The 26200-nt window shown below is 43.3% G+C and overlaps 1 protein-coding gene across 1 annotated transcript; it reads left to right on the forward strand.

Annotated features, from left to right (window-relative positions):
- Positions 1–20444: 20444 nt before the first annotated feature.
- LOC135698987 (uncharacterized) lies at positions 20445–25631 on the forward strand. Its single transcript, XM_065219153.1, has 2 exons — positions 20445–23299; positions 23675–25631. Exons 1-2 carry the CDS (start codon positions 20445–20447, stop codon positions 25629–25631), a joined length of 4812 nt encoding a protein of 1603 aa, XP_065075225.1.
- The last annotated feature ends 569 nt before the right edge of the window (positions 25632–26200 follow it).

Genomic DNA, 26200 nt, shown 5'->3' on the forward strand with positions numbered 1-26200 from the left:
AATCGACTAAGTTGCTATTGACCACAAAAGCATCAATCACATATAACATATGTGGAACTCGATCATCAAAAAACGATCCCATTTCAGTGATTTCAAGTGGTATAGATGGACATCGATCTGTCAAATTGATTATACCAGCTCTGTAAAATAAGAAAGTGAATCAAGGGGTTTGTCAATTATTTTAAATAATTCTACCGTGGTTTATAATTTTATCTCCTGAATTCATGTCTTACTATTTCCTCACCATTTATGTGCTTTATTTATAATTATATAGCTAACTTTAGCAAATTCATCCCTTTGATTCACACTGCAAAACTGTGGTAAACTTAGAAGAAACAAACAAAATTTCTTCTTTGGACGTTTTCTGATTTTTTGGAACCAATTGCATTAAACTTTGATTTCATTACGTTTCGTAGGAGAAAAAACACGACCACGTAAATTTGGAATTAAGTGCATACATTTTAAAGTTCAGAGAGAAGCAGCAAAATTTTGAACAAGAGTTAGAACTCTCATTTGAAAAATATGCAGTGTTTTGAGCTGAATTTCATTCGCAAGAAGTTTGCAAGCAGGACGATCAATGATATCGAGTGCTTATCAATACCTGCAATATCCAAGATTTCAACACTCCCTATGTTTCTCAATTGCCGTCAATTGAAAATTTCTTCAAAAAAAAAAAAAAAACGTGATAAGGTTGGTCCTTGTTGATCGAAAAGGCAAAGGAGGAGCTACACACAATCGTAAGACATTTTATTCGACCACAATGGCTAAGGTCCCTGGGTGGGACTCCCAGCTAGATGTATCATAGTTAAGCACTAATTACTAACGAAAATAATTGTTAATATGTATCAACTGGATATTTCGTGCTGTAATCATAAGTTTACTCACTTAAAGCACAGTTAACAATATTTCAACATACCACAGACATAATGATAGTTTCACACCTATTCGACGTAATCATCAAATCTTCGAATTGTTTGCATCAAATTACATGCAATTAACATAATTTCCGTAATGAATCCAATGCAAACCAAAAAGATCGAAGAGACGAAGAAATATTGCATCTGTAAATAGGCAATATTACTGAATAAAAACGCTCTTGATTGGCTTCTGACCGAAGTTAATAAATCCTTTGAGAAGCCCCCTATCGAACTAGTCGAAAAAAGAATGCCCACACGTCAAACTCCGTCAAGCATTTAAACAGCGGAGGAGCAAAAGAAACGACAAATTATCTGGGACTCACCTGTTTACGTCTCATTACGCATTACCGTGACTATTGACAATTCGCCTCTTCGGCTACTCTGCAACTCTTCACTCTTATGGTAAAATCCTATAAGCAAACATCAGTCTGTGCGTGAAACTTGGTGAACATTTCCTTACCCTTTGACTTCTATGAAAATCCTATATGATTCTGGAGGAATGAAGAAATAAGACAAAGTCCGCTAGATTTCATGCATAGATTGTCAGATGCTTTTGAGATTTTACCAGGAGTAAAGAGTTGCAGAGTCGCCGTAAACGTCAACGTCAATGCTTACTTTCGTAAGGGCCAATGCTACAAACGTAAACAATTACTTTTTGCGTGAATTTCTCGAAAAAGAAAACTCACTCAAGGAAACCTCCTATCCGATAAAATTAGTAGCTTACTTGGATTGACTTTGACGTACGAGACATTTACGAAAGAAGCCGTTATTTATGTTTTCGACATTGATCCTTATGAATGCTCAGTGTCGATATTACGAAAATTTTATTTTGACAGATCGATGTCCAACTATGTCAGTTATACCACTTAGGCAAAACAAAAAAGAGGTCAGCTTTGAGTCAGCTTTTTGCATGAAGTTCCACATATGTTATGTGCTTCAATTCTCGTTTTATCGTTGGTTACGCTCTGGATTTCCAGGAAAACTTTATTAGTTTGTATGAAAAGCGGATAGAAAATATTAATTTGCTTGCCAAAATTTCACACTTGTAACTTGTAAAACATGTAGAATAATGAAGTATTTTTTGTTAATTTTTTTTTATAAGGCTCAATCGAATTAACTTAACAGATCCAAGGAGTCTTGTTCACTATACAGTACATCTTAAAACTATAGTTAAAAGGTACAACACAATAAACACTTTATCTTCTGCTATCCAATAAGCCTCCTCCGTCAGAACGGGACCCGCTTCCAGTGGTTTCATTGTATGGCAGATATGCCAACGGGAGTCAGAGCGCTTCCATTGCTGCAATGGACGCAAAACGTGGTCAGCACTCACACACTCATCACGAAACGGTTGCTTTCCAAAATCGACGACGCATCGACCGACAGAACTGCTGATGAAGAACATATGAAAAGGACCACACAATGGTTGCTGCCGAGTAAACAGACGATCGCGTGAAGCACGTCGAGAGCGGTCTGCTTCTGTCGACAGCCGAGCAAACACTAAATAATGAAGTAATGAAATTGGGTTGTTAGTGGAATGCTTAAATTTTAAACTGTACCACAATGGTATGAACTCAATGAAAGAGTCATGAAGCAGCAGTATCAAACGATAAAAAAGTATTACAACTCAATAGAAAAGTTCCTGATATCAATGAAATGGTATAAGAAAATTGACTACGGGCTAACTTTTAACGCTAAAATGACCTTTCGAATGTAAAACATAGGCTTATGGCTTCAACACGCTAAAAAGACCTAGAATTTATTTTAGCATTAGCATTAGCATTAGCATCGAACAAGTTGCACAATATAGCAGGTGGTACGAATTCAAAAATATTAAGACCAAGACGGATATCTATTACTGGACAGATAGCAAGAAGGAAACAATTACTATCTCCCGGATAAAGACATATCCCGCTCCAGCAGTAAAGGATTGTCCTAATGTTCTGAACAATAAAATAAAATGGTCAACCGATTTCAAATTCAATTTGGTCGATGTAGTGTTGAACGGTAGATGATATTGAGGAGAAATTATTTAGTTATACTGCATAAAAAAATATTAAAAATAATTTCAAAAAATAACATTAGTATTAGCATCAACATAATTAAGAAGTATGCAAAAACTAAAATACAGTGTAACCATGATTGATGTTTTGTTTATGTGGAGTCAACCTGAACATAAATTTTGTTAATATTAATATGTAAGTTCCTATAGAAAATGATCTAATACAAGATGTACGAGATGTGCATTAAATTTGAGGCTTGCTATTGAAAAGATTGAAAATCCAACATTTAAACATATGATTAAGGCCCGTCCTATCAAAAATCTATCGAAACTAATTTTTATCATTTGTAATTTCTGGTAATTATTATTAACTATTCTAATTTATGCTTATGATACCTACTTAAAACACATTACAAACTAGTGTAGTATTTTAAAGGTGAGTTTTGGATAAGGTAAGATAAAGTTTAGAATCGATTTACACTCATTTCTATTAATAAGCTAATTATATAACTAATTGACATTGACATTGCCAGGATCGTTGTTTGGCAGACGAACATTACTATTGACATTGACCTGAATTGAAGTAATTTCGGTAATTTTCCCGGCAGCCCTAACGACTGGAACCAACGTTTAAATTTTGTCCACAAAATATTAAACGTCTGCTCGAATCAACCAAGGCCGCTCAGCCGATTAACGCAACATCAATATACAATACGAAGTGCAATCTATACTTGACGTATGCCAGACGAACCTGAATAATGGGATATACCTACTCTCTTAGTGCCCATTAGACTGATGCAAAATCCAACACTTCCGCTTCACAGCGCTCAAACGCCCCAAAACGGGCCACGACTAGCCCCCCAAAACCCGAACCCATCCGGCAAGAGAAAGACACGGCACCAACCGTTCAAAGTCTATATAGAAATTACTATGGGAAAACCAAACATTCTGCTCATATCCATCCATCAATTCACCGTATCGCTCCGCTTCAAAAACGATAAGTGAGCCTGAAGCAAACTCTCTCAGCCACAACTTTGTGTCTGACCACTTTTCAATAGAATGTAAGCATCAAAAGCTATTAATGATCCAAGCAACTACCGCCCCATGATTATGCTCAATCAACTGTCCAGCAGGCAACACTGATGTTTCCGGCGCGTATAATAGAGCACAAAATCATGGCTACTATGTCACACTGCAGAACACAGGGTCGTCCACAAAACAGCAGCCCCATACCACAAGACTATCAATCTCTATATTCTGCAAAGTTATAGCTGAGAAAATTCTCCACAAGAACAGTTACAGAAACAGTGCAACACGGAAAAGGCCAGAAGGCAATGAACAAGAAGTCCTGATACCCCATAGCAACCTCCATACAATCCTCCAATGGCCTGCGCCAAGCCAGTTCCCCACTAAAGGAGTCCAAATCCCGGGAGGCCAATCAGGACCCGACCCGGGACCGTCCGAACACTGTGGAGCGAAAATGTCAAACCCATCATGCAGAAAGAGCTGTGATCCAAAATCTTAGCGATGCACTCTCCGAAAGATAGTAAATATGCTGTTGAGTTTTATATGCTGGTGGTTAGATAGAGAGTATCCTCATTCGTCATCTGTTTCAGATTCGGGCAAATTGTATAATTCTTTGAGTTTCGTGTCCAGTTTTTCTTTGTCGCCTGCCAATTCGTACCATTCCTCAACTGGTATGTTCTCAAAAAACCGAGAAAAGACCTAGAATTTATTTGTTCATATAATCACTAAAACTGCTAGACAACTCTTATAACAATAACTGTTATATCTAAAACGCCAAAATGATCCCAAAACGCAAAAAAAAATGGCCCGAAAAAAAATTAAAAATGGCACAGAATATTCAAACTGGCTTTAAAATTAATCTTGATATCGCCAAAATGGCTTGAAACGGTTGAATAGTCCTTTAATTATACTAGTTTACAAATAAAAGTAAAACATAACTTGAATCTTTGACCAATGATTCTGAGGTAAACTCGTACGCCGAATCCAAAAATGTAGTCAAAAAATCTCACCATGGAGGTGCGTTTAACACGAATTGGATCATGCAATATATTGACGTTAGCCCAGTAGGGTAAACTAGCACAGCACACCAACGAAGCTAAAAATCCTGGGACTAAGTGAACTTCGTTGGGCAAACTTTGGAGAACACAAACTGCCGTCGGGACAGGTACTACTATACTCTGCTATTCGAGGTGAAAACGCTCCCCGCCATCGTGGAGTTGGTCTCCCATTTAGCGTCCAGGCAAGCGCTGCCATCAAGTGGGAGCCTATTAATGAGAAGATAATCGTCGCCAGATCTAGAACACGGGTTCGTAACCTTACCATAATCCAATGTTATGCGCCAACCGATGCTGCCGAGCTACAGGACAAGGAGAATTTTTACAGTTAACTGAATGCTGTCGTGGATAAGGTTCCAAAGGGTGACATCAAGATCTACCCTGGCGACTTCAATGCAAAGATCGGCTCCAACAACACGGGCGTGTCAAGGGACGCCATGGTCTCGGCGAAATGAGCGAAAACGGTGAGCTGTTTGCAGAGTCGTGTGGCAATAGCGACATGATGATCAGGGGTTCGCTCTTCTCCCATCAGCCATTCCACAAAGTGATGTTCGGAATAAACGGAGCGCCGACATCGCGTCTGTCCATCAACTTCTAATCAGCGAGATCCACCTACGCATGGCATGGATCCAGCGACGGGAGAAGAGACTCGGGCGGCGGTTCAACACACGCCGACTTGAAGATCAAGCAGTAAAAAGGTCTTTCGTTGAAGAACTTGAGACTCGAGCTGCGGACGTTCCAGAAGATGGCAGCGTAGAAGAACAATGGACGGCCATCAAGAATGCCTATATAGAAACAAGCGAGAACAACCTGAGTGAGCTGAGCACCCAGAGGAAAAAATGGATCACTGATGAAACCTGGCGGAAGATTGAGGAGCGTAGAGAAGCAAAAGCCGCGATAGAGCGGGCGAGAACCAGAGGAGCCAAGAACGAAGCGAGCGTGGGTGAACTCCCTGGTCAACGAAGGAGAGAAAGCCGCAAGCACTGGCGATATCTCACAACGCCTGAGTGGAGCAAGGATGAACCCGCGGATGCCAGTGAAGGACACGACTGGACAGTTGCTTACCGACCCCACTGACCAGTCCAGTCCAGTCAACGCACCAAAATCCGAATTTTCAACATGAACGTGAAATCTGTGTTGTTATACGTCAACGAGACGTGGCGAGTATCAGCGGATAACACTCAGAAGCTGCAGGTCTTCATCAACCGATGCCTGCGGCAGGGTTGCTTCCACTTTTTTTTTTTTATATTTTGCAATTGAAGAAGTTTTAACCAGCAAAAATGAAAACCAGTAGAATGTTGTAATAAGATTTATAGCATCCCAACATAATTTTTAATTCAGATGAATTTTGCACGAAATTTTGAAAACATTACCAAGTTGACTGATTTTCCGCTGGGTAATAAGATTAGAGAAAAAAAAAACTATCACGGTACTGCCAAAACGTTGCGAAGTTTAGAGGTCTTTTGGGCAATTTAATGAATGTCAGTGCAATTCATGAAATATTTTCAGACGAGTAGAGAGAATTCCAGGCAATATAAAAGAATTTAAGGGAAGTCAACAAAAATAATAGGAAGTTTAAAGAAGTTCTGCGAAATACAAGAAAATCCCATGAATTTTGAAAAAGTTTTCGAGAAAGGTTTATGAACATACTGTGGGATAGTATGAAAACTACTGTAAAATTTCAGGAACATTCGGCAAACTTCGGGAAATTGAAGATGATTTCATCAGCATCAAGGAAACTGCAAGAGCTTTTAACAATCTATTGCATTTTCAGAGATCCAGAGAGTTTCAGGACAGTCAATAATAATTCAGAGAAGTTCAGAAAACTTAAGAAAAATTGTGAAAACTTTTGAACCTCAAGGAAGATAGGTTAAGAGATTATAAGGGTAGCTCAGATATCTTAAAGCTGTCACAATAACTTCAGAGTCGTCCAGACTTTCGGGCAAGTTTGAAAACCATCATTTAGGCATATTGTGAGTGCCACGAAGTGAGGGTTCGATGCCCGCTCCAGCCGGTGCAAATTGAAAATTTCCCTACTGGTTTAATGGGTGTGGTGAGTGGTCCGTTGTCTACTGTTAAATATTCAGTCTGTGAAACTTCTGGTTGAAGACGGTGTCAATTGTCTTGTCAACTCAGATGACAATTGCATGGAGATTTTGTCAATAAAGGAAATACAATCCGGAAGAGAAATCATAGAAAATGCTTTTGATGAAACTCAAGGAGTATGCTGATGAGAATAATTTCAATGGAGTTCTGTCCAATGTTTCTATGGAGATTAATTGTCATACAAATTTTAGTGAAATTTCTGGGAGACTTTCAAAACCATTTTGGCAAAGTACTTAAGTAATACTGAAATGGGTTTCAAAACAATTCTGACCTTACCTACAAAGCAGTTCAAAGGGAATTATCGGATGAGTCTGAGAAGAGTGTGACGGTCATTCTGAAGAGTGTACCAAGGAAAATGTTAAGATTATTATTTGAATTTCATAGAGAAAAACGGAAACAAAATTGAATCAATTATTCGGAATTATTACCAGTTAGAGGGAGTTGTGGAATTGGAGAGTGATTTATAAGAGATTACAAGAGGAACTCTTAGAATGTTACTGGAAAAGTTTAAATATTTTCAAGATTATTTGAGGGGAATGTAGGATCTAAACGACCAGAGCTGGTAAATATCACGGCCATCATTTGACAATGAGAAAACAGGTCCTCTCACTATCACGAGACGAAACTACCTATCATTGACTTTCTTGTCATTTTCCAATGATCAAGCACTCATGAAAATATTTCCTATGCGGTTTAGACATCAACATTTCTTACTCATTTAAATGAATTTAAGCAAGCAACCGTATGTAATCGGTAAAGTGAATACATTATTAAGATTTCGTCGGAACAAGTAACTTTAATAGCAATATATAAGCTTGTTATTACGATGATCTTCTTAATATTGTAACGCTCTGTCATGACAAAAAATTCGATAAGATTAAAAAAAAACATCCGATGATAGTGACTGAAGTATCTCTGTAAATGTGTGAGATCTTTCATTGAAAATGACATTTGCCAGCCCTGTTCTTAGGAGCAAAACTATCACTTATCGCACGAAAAACAACAACTGACCGCGAAACCGTCACTCCAGCATCATAAACATCAGCAACATTTGAGAAACTTTAAGAAGTTCTAGGAATTTCAGAGAAGTCTTAAATTAAAAAAAAAAAACTCTAGTCATATTTTGTGAATTTCAAAGAAGATCAGCTAATGTTCAAGGAAACAGGAAAGTTTAAAGATATAATGGACAGTTCCATTTATTTCAGGGCAGTACAAAAAACTTTAGTATAGTTGCAAAAAACTTCAGGATGGCTTTGTAACCCACTTTCCTCATACAAATCCTTTCCCACGATAAATTACAATCCAACGAAACCCATGTTCCAAATCAAATCATAAATACCCAAACAACGTATAGCTCGCATTTTCCATCCTACATTGGGCAGCAAACAAAAAAAACAAAAATCATCACAACACTTGAAATCCTTGCAACACTTCAACCATACCACAGACCCTTGTTCTCATCATTCCTTACGAGCAATAAATTTTAAGTGTGGACACTACAAAAGTAGCATAATCAAAAAGGAATCTGATTACAACATCGTTAACCTAGTTCTTGAGCACGGCGCAGAACAGCTCACTCGCGCACTACACTCACTCTCACACTCTCTCTAGAATGGATAGTACCTTTATAAACATTTTAACCATTCGGTCTAGTTCTCTCATAAAACCTAAAGAAGTTATAAATTGTCATTAGATTTAAAAACTAAGCTTAACTGAATAATAAACGAATGTATCGATCACTAGTTCTTCATGTCACAGCCAGAAAAGACTTTCCACAGCTTCGAGAACTTCTGGGTAGCTCAATTCACTTCAAGGAGATTACAGAAACGTTACAGAAGTTTCAAGAAACTCAGGGATTTTCCGAAAACTTAAGCAAAGTTCCGACTTTTCCAAAGAAAATCAAAGAACCTTAGGGAAGTTCAATGATTTGGTAAGCAGCTCATTATCTCCACAGATGTTTAACTTCTTGAACATGTAGTAAAGTTCAGGGAAGTTTTGATATTTTGATGGAAGTTCTATAAGCTTCACGGAAGTATTAAAAACAGATCAAAGAACTTCAGGGCAGTTCAATTTTCTTCAGGAAAATAGAGTCAACCTAAAAAAACTCTGATGAATTCAGGTCTAGAGAGCATTTAAGAAGTTCAGAGATCTATGGGGCCGTTCCAATTACTTCAGGGAAGGTCCGAAAACTTCAGAAAGTCTATAAACTGGAAAGAAAAGAGGAAGTATGAAGATCTTGAAGAAATAATCATTTTGTTTCAGCTTTCTGTCTTCAAGAAAGAGTTTTTCAATTCTGTCATCGTTGACGTTTCGGTCCAAGGATTGAGATCGTCATCAGGGCTAGTTTTAGTTTAAGATCGTTCAGATTTTTGAGCTGAACGAAAGACGGTTCAACTTTATATACCCTGAAGAAGGCCAAGTTAAAAGACCAAAACGTTGGCCAAAAATCATCCTATCATTTTGATGCACTGTTAAACTGAAATTTAATATCCGAAAAATTTAAAATTTTTAAGTTTTATGGCAAGCTGATAGCAAACAAGATTTCCCCTACTCTATTTTTAATTTAGAGAACTAAATTGTGTGTACTTTCCGAAATTAAAATTATGGGCGCTCCATTGAGGGTGGGTGCTATTTTTCACCCACACACTTACAACCAACGCAAAACAAACACATGCGGTGTACGCGACAGCTGAAAAATATGCAATACAGCCGCAAAGTTCGTATGTGTTGCTCAAGTTTGTTAAGGACCATAAATGTATAAACCAGTTAAGAGGGTACTGTCAAATATATGAAATTCCATAGTGGAAACATTTGATGTCAGGCCCGTGTTCGTATACAACGATAAACGGCGCCGTTGGTGCAGTGGTAAGCGTGTTTAACTCTCACCCGAAAAGACCTGGCTTCAAACCCAGTTCACGCCGCCGGGATTTTCTGAGGCATAAATTCTCTGATCACGCCTTCCTTCAAGCAAAGCAAAACCGTTGGTCTCCGGTCAATAAGCTGATGCGTTGATAGGTAGGCTCCAGGTGTGGGAGCTGCATTCCTGGCGTCGGTAGCATTGGTGCTCAGTACGGAAAACAAGATCGATGGAAAACAAATTAAGGGAAAAAGAAATATAGGGAAAATGTTGGCCTATGGATCTAAGATTGGGCCTTTCACTAAAAATTTGCTACTTATCAATTTAACTAGATGAACGCGTCATTAGGACGGTAATAATAGATATTTTTGGTCGCTATTTGAAAATTTAGTCGATTGCTGAATTTATGTATGGACCCAAATTAGGGGCATTTAGGCCGACATTATATCCATTTCCCCTATAACGATTATAAATATTAAACCATTTTTAACCTAGCCTCTGTTTTATATTAAACAAACTGATTATCTACCAACCGGTTCAATTTTCTGCAGAAAATGCCAGTAGATGATTCACATTTGCAAGTCAATACTATTTCAACATTGCACACACACTACACACGTTTCTTCTCCCAGAATCGGAAGGCGCTAGCCTTAATTGAATGTCATGTTGCCATCAGGACATGACTTGCATCTATTTGTTAAAATCATCAAGAGCTATTTGAGTTTGTTCATCCTCGCCCGCATATTGATACCACTCCGGTCACCATCAACATAGAGATGTTTCGCCCTAAGACAGGACAGGACAAGTGGTTTTTGTGTTGCTCTTCACAGTTTCTTTATTCAATTCTGTAGTCCCTGTTGATAACTATCTCACACTGATAAAATTTCAAAGATTATTTTTATGTGTCCCACACATGAATTTTTGCAATGTGATCAACAAATTATATCTATGTGTCGAACACATACTTAATATGTGTACACATAAAAACCACACATACTATTCATTTAACTTCATGTGTGCTTCTGAGTGGATTCCGTTTATGTGTGGTCACATGGAAATCATGTGGAGTTTAGCATGGAAATTCGTCAATAAAAATGGGTGGAATTGTATTAGTGTAGCTAAATCAACACAAACGGTTCAGATGGTAATTTTGTACACCCTGGTCTTGTCTTAGGTTGCACCGGATGGCAGTATGCCGCGTGATTAAAAACCAAGTAAGCTGGTGCTATCCTGTCACAGTATGGTGAAGCTGTTTTTTTTTTTTTTTTTTTGTTTCATTTGGTTTTCTTCCATTTCCCAGAATGTGCGGCACACGAACGGTAACGAATTTTAATTAATTTTTTAATATGTGTCGATCCTGCGTGGCACACATCCCAGTGTGTGCACAAAACAAGAAGATGCAACGCATGGAGTGCCGAGCAAAAGGGGAAGAGGACTATGAACTCTCGATACTCGTTGCTGAGCAAATCCACGCCAAATAGCGGAAAAATAAACGAAAATCTGATTTTACCTCTCAAAATTCCATGAAACTTTGCATAACTGTTCGCTTGGGGAAATAAACAAAGTTTGTGCTTGAATTCAGCCATTTTTACTCGTGCCTAATGTTTCAAAATGGCATATTCGGTAATTTTAAATAAATAATAGCGTAAAATCGCTCATGTTATCGAAGTCAAAATGGCAGGAAATTGGATTGTCTTTTCATAAAAAAACACAATTTTGTGTAAAAAGTAAATTTTTAGTTAAAAACGACTATTTTCCGAGGGGTATTCAACTCTGCACACCGTTGCCTGTGCCGCGAAATTTAGTTGTGCCGAAAGCAGTGAAAAACACTGTGCCGAACGTTCCGAAGTAGGCCGAAATGTACCAATCAAGGTGTCAATATCGCAACCCGGAAGTTATAATGACTTTTGTGATTGTGTTTACATTTTCAACCCTAGTAGCACGCTTGTCACAAATCAATTGTAGAAACTTATATACGACTTATTTCAGTCATAAACAAGTTGCTGTAACTTATTGTGATGAAAGTGTGCTACACGGGAATGTAATTGATGGTTTAAGGCAAACGTTCAACTACATTCTATTTGAACGTGAGTGGAGCGAATAGTGGAAGAGGACTGGAATCCATCCAACACTGTGTTCAAGCACATTCGACCCGTCCAAAAGAAACGTGTGCAGAAACGAAGGTGTAACCTTTTTGATGGTGGACGAAATTTCCTCCAGCTGCCTATTAAATGCTCCCCAACAAATTCAAACCAGAACTCTAAGCTGAGCTTGAGCTTGAGCTTGATTGACCGCCCACGGTTGCTACTCTGTTACTGCCAGATCAGCTGTAATTACACAGAGAACCAATAGACGATGCTTGGGACTAGCAATCATCCTCAATGTGTAAAAACTGGTGATCTTAAATTAGGCAATACCAGCGCCGGCCGCGCCCGAACACAGGTCAAGAAAGGAATGGGAAGGATTGTGTTGACATGACACTCACTTTGATGGAAGCCGAGAACACCTCTGCACTTCCACGAGGAATCACTGGGATGTTGGATAAGAGGGTTGGGTTTGCAGCAGGGTTCGTTTTGGTAAACGATAAGCTGAATTGATGTCCTAACGATCATATAACGCGAAGGATCTTGGGACTAAACCCACGGTCTTCTGCTCAGTAAGCAAAAACGTTTGCCACTAGGCAGACGAGCACCTTTTTAATCACCGAGTTGCTGTTAATACCATGTATTCATATTAACAAATAAAACGATTGACGAATCTTGAATGTGGATGGGCCTGAGATTAGACTCATGATGTTCTGCTCAGTAAGCAAAAACGGTTGCTCTAAGGCCACCGATCCCCTCATATCACATAATACCGTTGCTCAAATTTGTGTATCCATTCAAACCCGGAACCAACGACAACAACGAGTTTCGCAAAATACACGATACACAAGCAATTTTACCATAAATCTCTTTGATATGTAAGGACCTGGGACAGCGTTTTTCTGCTCAGTAAGCAGGCCACTGTAACCGACGATCTTTCAAATCCGAAAACTAAAAACTACGAAAAAGTATTTAGGCCTTCATTAAGTTCCACTTTCACGTGACGTTCAATGACAGGGTCCTATCCAGGATTACATCTGAAAAATCCAAATCTGGCCAACGCCCACCTAAACCTGTTCTAATCCACCTGAAATGACTAACGAATGGAAGACTTTGACTACCCAGCCATGCAATAGTCTCATTCCGTGCCTTATGGCAACTTGATGATTCTATTGCGCTCATCTTTTGGCACCACCCAGGGGAGACTTGGTCCTGTACCCAATGCTTAACTTATCTCCATTCCACTCAGCTACTCGCAATTTCTTGTGATATAGTGGGCGGAATATTATTATATGAGACAATTCAATGCAGACGTCTTTCCAGATTTGGCAGATCGACAGGTAATCGGTGAGTTACCACGATAGTTACTATTCAACAACTCGACAACGTGCCATCGTCAACGCCTGCTATGAGAATTTCCCATTACATACGTCAACGAAATGACGTCATCGAGCTATCGATCAACTACGCTGGTTATCGCCTGGTACCTTATAGCACGATGGTAGGAGGCGAACCGGAAGAATCGATGATCTATCTCTCCCCCTATGGTTCCTTCCAGTTGGCGTAGATGCGTTTTATTCGTCTATAGAATGAATCCTTATCGAGCATGGTATTGGACATTTTCGGGGCCGTTCATTTATCGCATCAACGGTTTTCGATGCAGGAATACTTCCGGCTGCTCTCCGACTTTTTTTTTAATTTATTTGTTGTGTCCTGTTAAACGGCTGAGACCGCCAGCATTCCTCATTGGTTGTCGCTAGACCGATGTTATCCTTGCGATTGCAAACGAAAACATTGAAGCTGTCAAAAATACCGGGCTGCCAAGTTTACCATAATACCATATATCACTGTCGTCAGAAGTTAAGTATTTGGGAGTAATCCTAGATAGTAAACTCGGCTGGAACAGACATATGAAACAACAAATAGAAAAAACAACAAATGCTTTTTGGGTCTGTAAGAGATCATTTGGTAAAAAATGGGGTCTAAAGCCGAAGATGATACATTGGATCTACTCGGCTATTGTTAAACCCAGAATCACTTATGCATCACTAATCTGGTGGCCGAAAACCAGACAACAAACAGCACAAGTTAAATTGAACAAGTTACAAAGACTTGCTACTCTTTCCATTACTGGAGCAATGCGTAGTACTCCTTCGAAGGCATTAGATGCTTTACTCAATATTCTTCCTTTACATCAATTTATTCAAATGGATGCAATGAAAAGTGCTCTGAGGCTCAAACGGTCCATGAATTTCTTTGATGGAGATCTTATTGGACATCTGAGCATTTTAAAAGAGTTTCAAATAAGTCCACTAATTTCAATGAATGAAGACTGGATGTTAAAGCGTAACAACTTCAATCACCAATTCAAAGTTCCTGAAGTGACTCGTTATGATTGGAATACAGGAGGGCCATCTTTTCGTCCTGGGTCAATAGTATTCTATACGGATGGATCGAAACAAGATAATATGGTTGGGGCTGGAATAAGTGGTCCTGGGATCAGCCTATCGGTGCCGATGGGAAAATGGCCAACAGTATTTCAAGCTGAAATATATGCCATCCTAGAATGTGCCACGATTTGCTTAAAAAGAAATTATAAAAATGCAAACATATGTACTTGTTCAGATAGCTAAGTAGCGTTGAATGCTCTAAAGTCCAAAACTTGCACTTCAAAACTGGTTTGGGAATGCACTAAGCTATTGCAGCATTTGTCCTACTGTAATAAGGTTAACCTATACTTGGTTCCTGGTCATTGCGGAATCGAAGGGAACAAAAAAGCTGATCAATTGGCTAAAGTGGGATCATCAATGCAATTTATTGGATCTGAACCATTTTTAGGATTATCTTTTTGTGCTCTTAAAATGGAGTTCAATAACTGGGAAAGAATAGAGGTACAGTGCAACTGGAATAATACCTTAAATTCCCGGCAATCAAAACGTTTCATAGAGCCCAACGCTTTGCACACACAAAAACTACTGACCTTATCGAAACACGATTTGAGTACATATACTGGTTTGATAACAGGACACTGTCCTAGTAAATATCACTGTACGCGATGAACGCTTCCAATAGGAAAACGAACGACGTCATCGAATGGCGCATCCTGATTGGCTGACGCAGCCGATGAAAGAGTATAAAGGTAAACAACATTGCATTTCATGTTTCATCATTATGATTTTTGCATTCGCTGCCAGACTGTTGAGCAGTTCAGTCGATTTGAATTCTCTCTAGTTTCGTTCGTTCGTTCGCAAGTCGAATTAGCTCCGCGTTGTGTAGTGACGCTCTCGCTGAGATGGCGCGACCACCGAGCCAGCCCAGAAGAAGCAGAAGAAAACCCCATTGCCCATCCCGACAGGCATTGCGGACCCGCAGCCGGGGCCTCCCGGAACTAAACGACCCAGACCTGAAGACAGCAGCGCCACCGCATCAGCAGCAAAAAAGCTGCTGAGCAACAATCCGTTCTCCGCCCTGCAGAACGGAGCCCAGCCGCAGTCGGACCCTGAGACGGTGCCGAAAAAAGTTAAGTTGCCACCCTTCTATGTGAAGGGCTTCCCTCCCGGGCTATGGGAGCAGCTGGATTTCTACATTAAGCAGGGCCTTCGCTGCACCATTCAACGGTGCACGGAAGGCTACAAACTGATGGTCCCGGCCGAAAAACACTTTAACGCAGTTCAGGCCCTCTTGGACAGAATGAAGCTGGAGTACTTCTCCCACGACATCGAGGCCACCAAGCCGCTGAAAGTGGTGCTGCGCGGGCTCCACGACATGGACACCACCACCTTAATGGACGAGATTAAGGCGAACGGCCTCAAGCCGGTCGAAGTCCACAAGATGACCCGCAGCAAGGCCATCAAGTATCGTGACCAGCTCTACCTGGTCCATCTGGAGAAGAACTCCACAACCGTGAAGGATCTCCAGACGACACGCACACTGTTCCACATCGTAGTGAAGTGGGAGCGGTATAAGCCCACCCACCGTGGCGTCACTCAGTGCTCGAACTGCCTATTGTTCGGGCACGGCACCAGGAATTGCCGCATGGCCAGCCGCTGCATCAAATGCGGCAAAAACCACAAGATCGACAACTGCGACAGCATCGAGGAAGCCACTCCCACATGCGCCAACTGCGGTGCCGCCCACAAGGCCACGAGTAAGGCCTGTCCGAAGCGGGCCGAATACGCCGAGATCCGGAAGAAGGCCTCGTCCAACAACCAGCCCGGTCGCAAGAAGGTTCCAGAAAACAACGCGCAGAACTTTCCTCCGTTATCACCGGTCCAATCACGGCCAATTCCAGTGTTGCCGCCGCTCCCGCTCAACCAACAGTTGGCTGCAGCTGCAGTACCCGGTCAAGCCTCCGGGCCATCGACGGATCCCCCTGCTCCGGGATTGGCCGGTACAACCGGCGAAGCTACAGACGATTCTCCGCTGTCAACGGATGAGATCGTCACACTGTTGGCCCAGGCCATCATCATCAAGCGCACCTGCGCAACAAGAACACAACAGCTCCAAGCTATCATCTCCTTCGTCGCTAATTATGGACCGTGAACCCATAAAGATCGCCAACTGGAACGCTCGCTCCGTAGGGGCGAAAAACATTGAGCTTGCAGACTTCCTCCGCAAGCACGACATCGACGTGGGCCTTCTCACCGAGACCCACCTCAAGACCGGTGACAGCTTCTGGCTGCCCGACCACAGCATTGTCCGGCTTGATCGCACCAGCTCCAGGGGGGGCGGTGTCGCGGTCATCATCAAGAAAGGCATCAAGTACTGCACCCTACCCCACTACCGCACTTCCATCATCGAGGCCGTCGGCGTTGAGGTGGAAACATCGACCGGAAACGTCCGGTTCATCGTTGTCTACTGCCCCCGGCAATGTACCGTTAGCAATGGTACAGCACAGCAGTTCAAGAACGACCTTGCCATCATAACCCGCACCAATGCCCGCTTCGTAATCGGAGGGGACCTGAACGCCCGGCACGAGGCCTGGCGGAACTACCAGCAGAACCAAAACGGCCGCCTGCTATTCGACCATTCCCAGCATGGTCTCTATTCCGTCTGGTTTCCGGACGAACCAACCTTCACATCACCGGCGGGCAACCCATCGACGCTGGACCTGTTCTTGGCAAACACCAGATTAGCCAAGCCGGTTGCCGTCAACGACCTGAGTTCGGACCACCAACCGGTGCTGACCGAGCTGGGCTACAACGTGGCCCCTGCACCGTGCCAGCGGAAGGACTACCATTGAGTCAACTGGGTCCAGTTTCGACGCGTGGTCGACCGCCACATCGACGACAACCCACCACTCGACATAGTGGAGGACATCGACCGGGCTCTGGAGGGTCTCCATCAAGCCATATCCGTGGCTGACGAAGAGTGCGTTCGACGAGTTCCTGTGAGGGGTAAGTTTCAAGCAATTGATTCCCACACCAAACTCTTGATTCGGCTCAGAAATGTTCGTAGACGCCAGTTTCAGTGGACTGGGGATCTGCAGCGTAAATACGAAATGGTCGATCTGAATCGGCAGATCGCTTCCAGAATGGTCTCAATCCGGAACGAGAGTTTCGGGCGGCTCGTTCAGAACCTGGACGACCGTTCCAGACCATTCTGGAAGGTTGCCAAGGTGCTGAAGTCTCACCCCAAGCCCATTCCACCACTTAGAGTCAATGACGAACGGCTTATCACCAACGAAGAGAAGGCCAATGCAATTGGGGAGCACATTGCCCAATCGCATTTGCTTGGCTCTACAATCCCAAGTCCACTCGAGAACCAGGTTGTGCAGTGCGTCCAGACGTTAGATACCTCCCCTTGTGCCGTCCCTCCAGAAGAACGGATTACAGAGGAACAAATTTGCTCAGCGCTGAAATATAGTAAAAACATGAAGGCTCCCGGGTTTGACGGAATATTCAACCTAGCGTTGAAAAATCTCAGCCCGAGGGTCCACTCGCTGCTGGCTGCCATCCTCAACAGATGCTTGGAGCTGCACTACTTTCCAAGCATCTGGAAGGTGGCAAAAATCATCCCGATCCGCAAACCTGGGAAAGACCCTTCACTACCGTCAAGCTACAGACCGATTAGCCTGCTCTCAGCGCTGAGCAAGCTGTTCGAAAAATTGATCCTCAGCCGACTAAACAAGTTTGTGGAGGAACATGACATTCTTCTTCCGGAACAGTTCGGGTTCCGCAAGGGGCATTCCACCAATCATCAGCTAGTGCGGGTGATGAATAACATCCGAAGTAACAAAGCTGTATCCAAGTCCACAGCTATGGCCTTGTTAGACGTCGAAAAGGCGTTTGACAATGTCTGGCACGACGGACTTATATACAAGCTTTGTAACTCCAACTTTCCACCATACCTTGTGAAAATCACCCGTAACTATCTCCAGCAAAGGTCGTTCAGGGTGTCGTTGAATAGTTCCCTTTCGGGACAATTTCCGATCCCAGCAGGTGTTCCGCAAGGGAGTCTGCTGGGACCACTGCTTTACAGCATCTACACGTCGGACATCCCTCCTCTAGGAGACGGTTGCGTGTTCTTTCTGTTTGCAGATGATACCGCGATAGCCGTCAAGGGTAGGATGCCACGTGAAATTACGAACAAGCTCCAACGATGCCTTGACACCTTTACTGATTATGCCACCACGTGGAAAATCAAAATCAACGCCTCGAAAACCCAAGCGATCATGTTCCTTCACAGACAATCATTAAAACTTAAACCGTCTCCCTCCTGTACCGTAATAATGGATGGTACAAGGGTCGAGTGGTCCACTGATGTTACTTATCTCGGGATGTTGTTCGATGAGAAGCTCCTGTTCCGCTCGCACATAGAGAAAACCCTAGTTAAGTGCTCCGCCTTGGTTAGGTGTTTGTATCCGCTCATTTGCCGCAGATCCCGCCTCTCAAGGCAAAACAAACTGGCTGTTTACAAACAGATCATAGCCCCCGCGATCTTCTATGCCGCCCCGGTGTGGGAATCGTGCGCTCAGACCCACAGGAACAAAATCCAGGTTGCACAGAATAGAGTGTTGAGGATGATCCTAGATCGTCCATTCGACACAAGAATAGCAGACCTCCATCAAGAGGCAGAAATTCCCAAAGTAGATTCCAAAATTGATGATATGACAACTAAATTTATTCAAAAATGCAATCTTTCTGAACATGCTTTAATAAGCAATTTGTACATAGTAGGTTAAGTGTATATAGTAGAGTAGGTTAGTTTTAAGCTGTAAATAGTAGTATTAAGTAGTTTCTCTTCAAATTCTAAAAACAAAACAAACCAATCCCACCAAGGTGGTCGACCGTGTACTAAGTCTAGGACTAATTCTGTAAAACAAATTTTGAATTTTGCCCATACCTAAAGATGAAGAAAGCAATTAAATCACTTAGTAAAAATTTATATGGTAATCGTCCAAGTTAAACTAAAATAAAGATCATTTAAACTGGAAAAAAATTTCATGTTTCATTCAGTATCCTGCATTTAACCATTGAAGAGGAAGCAGCGAATAAATAAAGGTAGAATTGAGAACAGTGTCTCATTCTTTTCGTCCGAGAACGGAGATTTCCCGAGCATTCGTGCTTCGTCCAGTTGCTGTTCGTTCATCCACTGGTTGCATGTGGTGATCGATTCATCTTCCATAAGTTCCACCTAGTGGACACTTTAAAAAGAGTTGAACTTTCCCGTTTCCCTGCTCATCGGAGCCTTGTGTTCGGCAGTTTTGCCGTGGTCCTTCGAGAGAGAGAGAGAGAGGTTTACTGCGCTGGTGGCTGTAGTGGTTACAGCTGTTGGCAGCTCAACGACTGGTGGCTGAAGAGTTATCAGCGACCCATCGTTCCTACGCTGTCCGCTGTGGTGTGCGCAGCCAACGGTGCATCGTCCCTTGGCTGGTAGCTGTGGTGTGCACAGCTGTCAGTGGCTCATCGTCCCACTACTGGTGGCTGTGAGGTGCACAGCTGTCGGTGGCTTGATCACGAGTTGTGTCGTGGTCCTTCGTTGAGAGAGGCATCCCGTCGCTGGTGGCTGTAGCGTGTATAGCCAACGGTGACTCTTCGATCCGTCGCTGGTGGCTGTGAAGTGCATAGCTGTCGGTGGCTCGATCACAACGTAGGTTTTCGTCTGTGCTGTTGTGGTAAGGGCAATGAATCTACCCCAAGAGAAATTGAGTACATAACATTTGGTCCTTCGAGCCGGATATCAACCGGTGTGATACGTCCATCCGCGAATATTCGTGACCCTTCCTTCCAACGAGTTTGTGCCCGAATGAGTAAAAAGTGTTGAAACCTACGATCGTAGTACAGTAGTACCCTTAAAAACTGTGAGTGTTGAGAGTGAACTGTAGTGAAAAGTGTAATCATGACGAAATTGAAGCAATTAATTCATCAACGAGGACAAGTAAAGGCGCGAGTGACAATGATCGTCCAGAAGCTAAACGAAGCTATGGATGAACCTGAAACAGCGAGCGTTTCCCAGTTGAAGGCTTATGAGAAGAAATTGGAACTACATTATTCGGAGTATGCGGTGAAGCATGACTTAATCGTGACTCAGTGTACTAGTGAAAACATGGAGGATCAGGACAATAAGTTGGACGAGTTCGACGAGCTGCACACGGAGGCGTTAGTGAAGCTGAATCAACTGTTGGAGCTACTTCGTGCTGATCCACAACCTAATAATGGAGTTCCCCAAGTGATTGTGACTCAGCAACCTCTGAAGACGCCGATCCCAACCTTCGATGGGAAGTACGAAGGTTGGCCAAAATTCAAAGCTCTCTTCAATGACTTGATCCGAAAGTGTGGCGACTCCGATGCAACTAAACTGCAATACCTGGACAAGGCGCTGATCGGTGAAGCTTCTGGTATCCTTAATGCCAGAATTATCAACGACAACAACTATCAGCAAGCATGGGAGTTGTTAGAGGAGCGCTTTGAAAATCCGAGAGTGATTATTGACACCCATATTTCCGGTTTATTGTCGATGAAACCGATAGCCAAACAAAGCTTCAAGGAGCTAAGGAACCTTATCGATACATGCAATCGCCACGTGGAAGGATTGCGGTTCATGGAGCAGGAGGTTGTTGGAACAGCCGGTCTAATCGTGGTGAAGCTACTTACAATGTGCCTTGATGGAGAAACGCGGAAGCAGTGGGAGCTCACCATGGAGCACGGAGAACTTCCTGACCTCGAAGAATCCATGAAGTTCCTAAGAAGTTATTGCCAGGTACTTGAGAGATGTGAAGTAGACAAGGCGTCCTCAGCTAAGGCAGCTGTTAAGCCTCCTATGATGGGGAAAACCAGCTCATCGCAAAGAACCTCCAATCCAGCAACATCCAGTTCACCGGAGAATGTGTGTGAAATATGCGCGGGTCAACACTGCAATTACAAGTGTCCTTCTTTCTTGAGCATGAGTGTTGATCAGCGTGTTACCAAGGTGAAGCAAATCGGACTATGTTTCAACTGTCTTAGGAAAGGCCATCAAATCAGGGCTTGTCCATCAGATAAGTCATGCTCGAGGTGTTCCAAAAAGCATCATACCATGTTGCACTTCGAGCAGGTATCCCAAGCTGAGCCGAAGCAGAAAACTCCAGGTGGAACATCCAAGCCGCAGGAGATGCAGACAGCAGCAGCTGTTCCTGAGGATCCTGTGTCTATAGCCTGTTCCAGTATGCAACAACGAGTGAAACAAGTGTTTTTGATGACCGCATTGGTGAATGTTACGTCAAAGAGTGGAAGGAACTTCAAGTTGCGTGCTCTCTTCGATTCCGGGTCTCAGATCAACCTGGTTTCTGAATCTGCTGTAAAACTGCTAGCGCTTCCGAAGTATCCTGCCAACGTGCCAGTCGTAGGAGTGGGTGGCGCCAGATCTCAAATTCATCATCGTGTGATCCTGAAGTGTTTCTCCGACTACACCGATTTCCAAAGTGACATGGACTGTTTGGTGACAGCTAGAGTGACAGGAAAGATTCCATCTGTTCCAGTTGACATCTCGGAGTGGAAGTTCCCGAGTGGTATTGTGTTGGCCGATCCAAGCTTCAACGAACCGAGAGAAGTGGACCTACTGATCGGTGCCGAGCTGTTCTTCAAAATCCTGAAACAAGCTCAGCTGAAACTCTCTGATAATCTACCCGTACTGTACGAGACTCAGTTCGGATGGGTTATTGCCGGTGCTTTAGAAGAGTCCGAGGAGGAAGTCGTCAATGTGCTGTGCGCCACAAATGAGGATCTGTTGCTGAAGAGCATTCAGAGGTTTTTCGAGCAAGAAGAACTTCCAGAAGAAAAAGTCCTGACGAATGAAGAGCAAGCGATAGAAGATCACTTCTGCAAAACTTATCGACGAGATGAGGATGGCCGATTCGTGGTTCAACTACCGTTCCGTGAGTCCATCAATGAACTAGGAAACTCCCGATCATTAGCGTTGAAGAGGTTCCTGTCAATTGAGAAACATTTAACCAATAAACCCGAGATGAAAGAGATGTACCAAGAGTTTATGCAGGAGTACAAAGACCTTGGTCATTGCCACGAGATCCGTGAGGATGACGATCCGCCTGGCCGACAGAGCTACTATTTGCCACATCATGCTGTACTTAAACCTACGAGTACCAGCACAAAGTTACGTGTTGTATTTGACGCCAAGGTGAAGTCTAACGGATTATCCCTCAACGAAGTTTTGATGATTGGCCCGAAGATTCAGAACGATCGGTTCACAATCCAATTACGTTTCCTGATGCACATATATGCATTTTCTGGAGACGTTGAGAAAATGTTTAGACAAGTGAAACTTGATCCAAGACAGACACATTACCACAGAACTTTCTGGCGTGACCAACCGATGGACCCGATAAAAGTGATGGAGTTGTTAACGGTGACCTACGGGACGTCTCCTGCATCGTTTTTGGCAGTGAGGTCCATGGTTCAACTAGCGAGAGAGGAAAGAGCCAACTTTCCTGCAGCTGCAGAGGCGATATTAGAGGACTGCTACATGGACGATATATTGAGTGGTGCCCCAACACTTACATCCGCGAAGCAACTGCGAAGTGATATCGAGGAGGTTATGATGAAAGGAAAATTTCCTATCCAAAAATGGTGTACCAACGACGACGACATTCTTGAAGGTGTTCCGGATCAAGACCGTGAAAAGCTAGTTCGAATAGGAGATTCTGGTACCAACGAAGCGATTCGAGCTTTAGGTGTTCTGTGGGACCCAAGATGTGATCAGTTCCTGTTTTGGAGAAGCCCGGAAGTGATGCAACCGGATGTGAAGGTGACTAAAAGGTATGTTCTCTCTCAAATCGCCAAACTGTTTGATCCCCTTGGCCTCGTATCACCTGTGATCGTTTTGGCTAAGTCCATCATGCAGCAATTGTGGGCTGATGGTCTGGGATGGGACGAGACCCTAGAGGGCGAGTTGTTGAGTAGATGGGTGACCTTACATCAGTCATTGGTACAACTGAACGAGATACGAATACCGAGATGTGTTATGGCTCCTGGAGCTCAACGTATTGAGATTCACGGCTTCTCTGATGCGTCGTGTACTGCTTATGGTGCATGCGTTTATTTGCGTTGTGTTCAGGAGGACGGGGCAGTGTCAGTTAGGCTGCTTTGCAGTAAGTCAAGGATTGCCCCTCTGCGTCGTCTCACAATACCTAGATTAGAGCTGTGTGCCGCTGTGGTATTGGCCAAACTGGTTAGTGTAGTGATTCCTATTCTGAAAACCGAATTCCACGATATCAAGCTGTGGTCTGATAGCCAAATTGTGCTGGCATGGATAAAGAAGAATCCGGATCAACTTCAAGTCTACGCCAGAAACCGAGTTTTGGATATTAACAAACTGACTAGTGCCTACGAGTGGAAGTACGTCAGATCCGAGAATAATCCTGCGGATTTGGTGTCCAGAGGGTGTTACCCTGGTGTGTTGCATCGTTCTGATATGTGGTGGAATGGTCCACTATTTCTGCAGGATGTTAACTACGATATCCAGGAGACTCCGGTGATTCAAGATGAAGAGTTACCAGAAATGCGACAAGTTCAAGTGTGTAACCCAGCGGTCGATGTTGAAGACGATCCGGTATTCGAGCGGTGCGGATCGTTTTCCAAGCTGCAACGTGTATTGGCGCAGGTGGTGAGATTCACTCGACTGATACGAATGAAAAAGGAGAATCGTAAACATGCAAGATACATTTCTGTGCAAGACATGCGGAAGGCATTGGATTACATAGTAAGGATTTTGCAGAGGACCGGATTGAACGAGGAGATCCAGTGTGTTCAGCGTAAGGAGTTGCCGAAGCGATTGGCGAATCTTCAACCATTCCTGGACGAAGAAGGTTTCCTTCGCGTCGGCGGGCGTCTACAAAACTCTAAATTACCGTATGACGCCAAGCACCAATTACTTCTTCCACGCAATCACCGAGTGACGGAAATGTTGATTCGTCAATATCACGAGGAGAGACTTCATGAAGGGCCATCCGGTTTGCTGGCAGCAATAAGGCAGAAGTACTGGTTGGTAAATGCTCGATCTGCCATCCGGAAAGTGACTCGAAGCTGCGTAAAGTGTTTCAGGACTAAGCCGAGAGGAATTCAGCCCTTAATGGGAAATTTGCCGGAGGAGCGTGTGAATGTAGCAGCAGCGTTCGAACTCACTGGTGTGGATTACGCCGGCCCAGTGATTGTGAAAGAAGGAAGGTATAAGCCGAAACACGTAAAGGCATACATTGCACTGTTTGTCTGCCTAACAACGAAATCGATTCACCTTGAATTGGTTTCGGATTTGACAACCGAAGCTTTTCTCGCCGCTTTAGATCGTTTTATCAACCGTCGTGGAATGATTCGTAAAATTATGTCAGATAACGCGACCAATTTTATTGGTGCTTCGAAAGAACTCCACAAATTGTACTTGATGTTCCGTGACGAGACCGCAAGAACGAAGATCAACGATTTTCTGCTCAAACGAGAGATTGAGTGGGAATTCATTCCGCCTAGATCACCCAACTTTGGGGGTTTGTGGGAGGCAGGAGTAAAGGTTGTCAAGTCCCACATATATCGTACTTTGGGCAACGCAATTTTGACGTTTGAGGAGTTCGGAACAGTATTGACCCACATCGAAGCCATAGTGAATTCACGACCCTTGTATGCACTGTCTGAGGACCCGAACGAGCCGCTTCCGATAACACCTGCTCATTTGATGATTGGAAGACCATTGGAACCGATTTTGAAGCCGTCGTACTCCGATGTAGCAGTGAACCGTCTGTCTCGCTATCAGTATATGAACAATTTGCGTGATCGGTTTTGGGCAAAGTGGTCGCATGATTATCTATCAACGCTTCAATCGAGGGCAAAGTGGACAAAAAGTGAACCGAATGTGAAAATGGGTACTATTGTGCTACTGATGGAAGACAATCTACCAGTTCAGTCATGGAGGTTGGGTCAAATTGTTGCACTTTACCCGGGAAGGGATGCCGTGATCAGAGTCGCCGACGTGAAGACTGCAACGGGAGTATTCCGGCGCTCCATTCGGAAGTTGGCGCCTCTTCCTATTACCGACAACGACCAATCGAAGATTTCCGCTTTTGGAATGGTATTCCAACCGGCGGGAGTATGTACGCGATGAACGCTTCCAATAGGAAAACGAACGACGTCATCGAATGGCGCATCCTGATTGGCTGACGCAGCCGATGAAAGAGTATAAAAGTAAACAACATTGCATTTCATGTTTCATCATTATGATTTTTGCATTCGCTGCCAGACTGTTGAGCAGTTCAGTCGATTTGAATTCTCTCTAGTTTCGTTCGTTCGTTCGCAAGTCAAATTAGCTCCGCGTTGTGTAGTGACGCTCTCGCTGACCCAGCCATGGGTAAGAAATCGCGCGGTAACGCGAGTGCCGGTTTACCGGGAAAACAGACTCTCCCAGGAGACGGCGCGACCACCGAGCCAGCCCAGAAGAAGCAGAAGAAAACCCCATTGCCCATCCCGACAGGCGTTGCGGACCCGCAGCCGGGGCCTCCAGGAACTAAACGACCCAGACCTGAAGACAGCAGCGCCACCGCATCAGCAGCAAAAAAGCTGCTGAGCAACAATCCGTTCTCGGCCCTGCAGAACGGAGCCCAGCCGCAGTCGGACCCTGAGACGGTGCCGAAAAAATTTAAGTTGCCACCCTTCTATGTGAAGGGCTTCCCTCCC

Source organism: Ochlerotatus camptorhynchus, unplaced genomic scaffold (genome assembly GCF_037179485.1).
Source record: "Ochlerotatus camptorhynchus isolate MF236.1 unplaced genomic scaffold, CSIRO-AGI_Acam_v1.1 ptg000100l, whole genome shotgun sequence".
In the NCBI taxonomy this organism is placed as follows: domain Eukaryota; kingdom Metazoa; phylum Arthropoda; class Insecta; order Diptera; family Culicidae; genus Ochlerotatus; species Ochlerotatus camptorhynchus.

Bases quoted from the DNA above. Each gene is read 5' to 3' on its own strand.
- LOC135698987 (XM_065219153.1), top strand. From the start codon at position 20,445: ATGATCGTCCAGAAGCTAAACGAAGCTATGGATGAACCTGAAACAGCG. The intron at 23,300-23,674 runs GTATGTTCTCTC...CACAATACCTAG, and splicing joins GATGTGAAGGTGACTAAAAG to ATTAGAGCTGTGTGCCGCTG.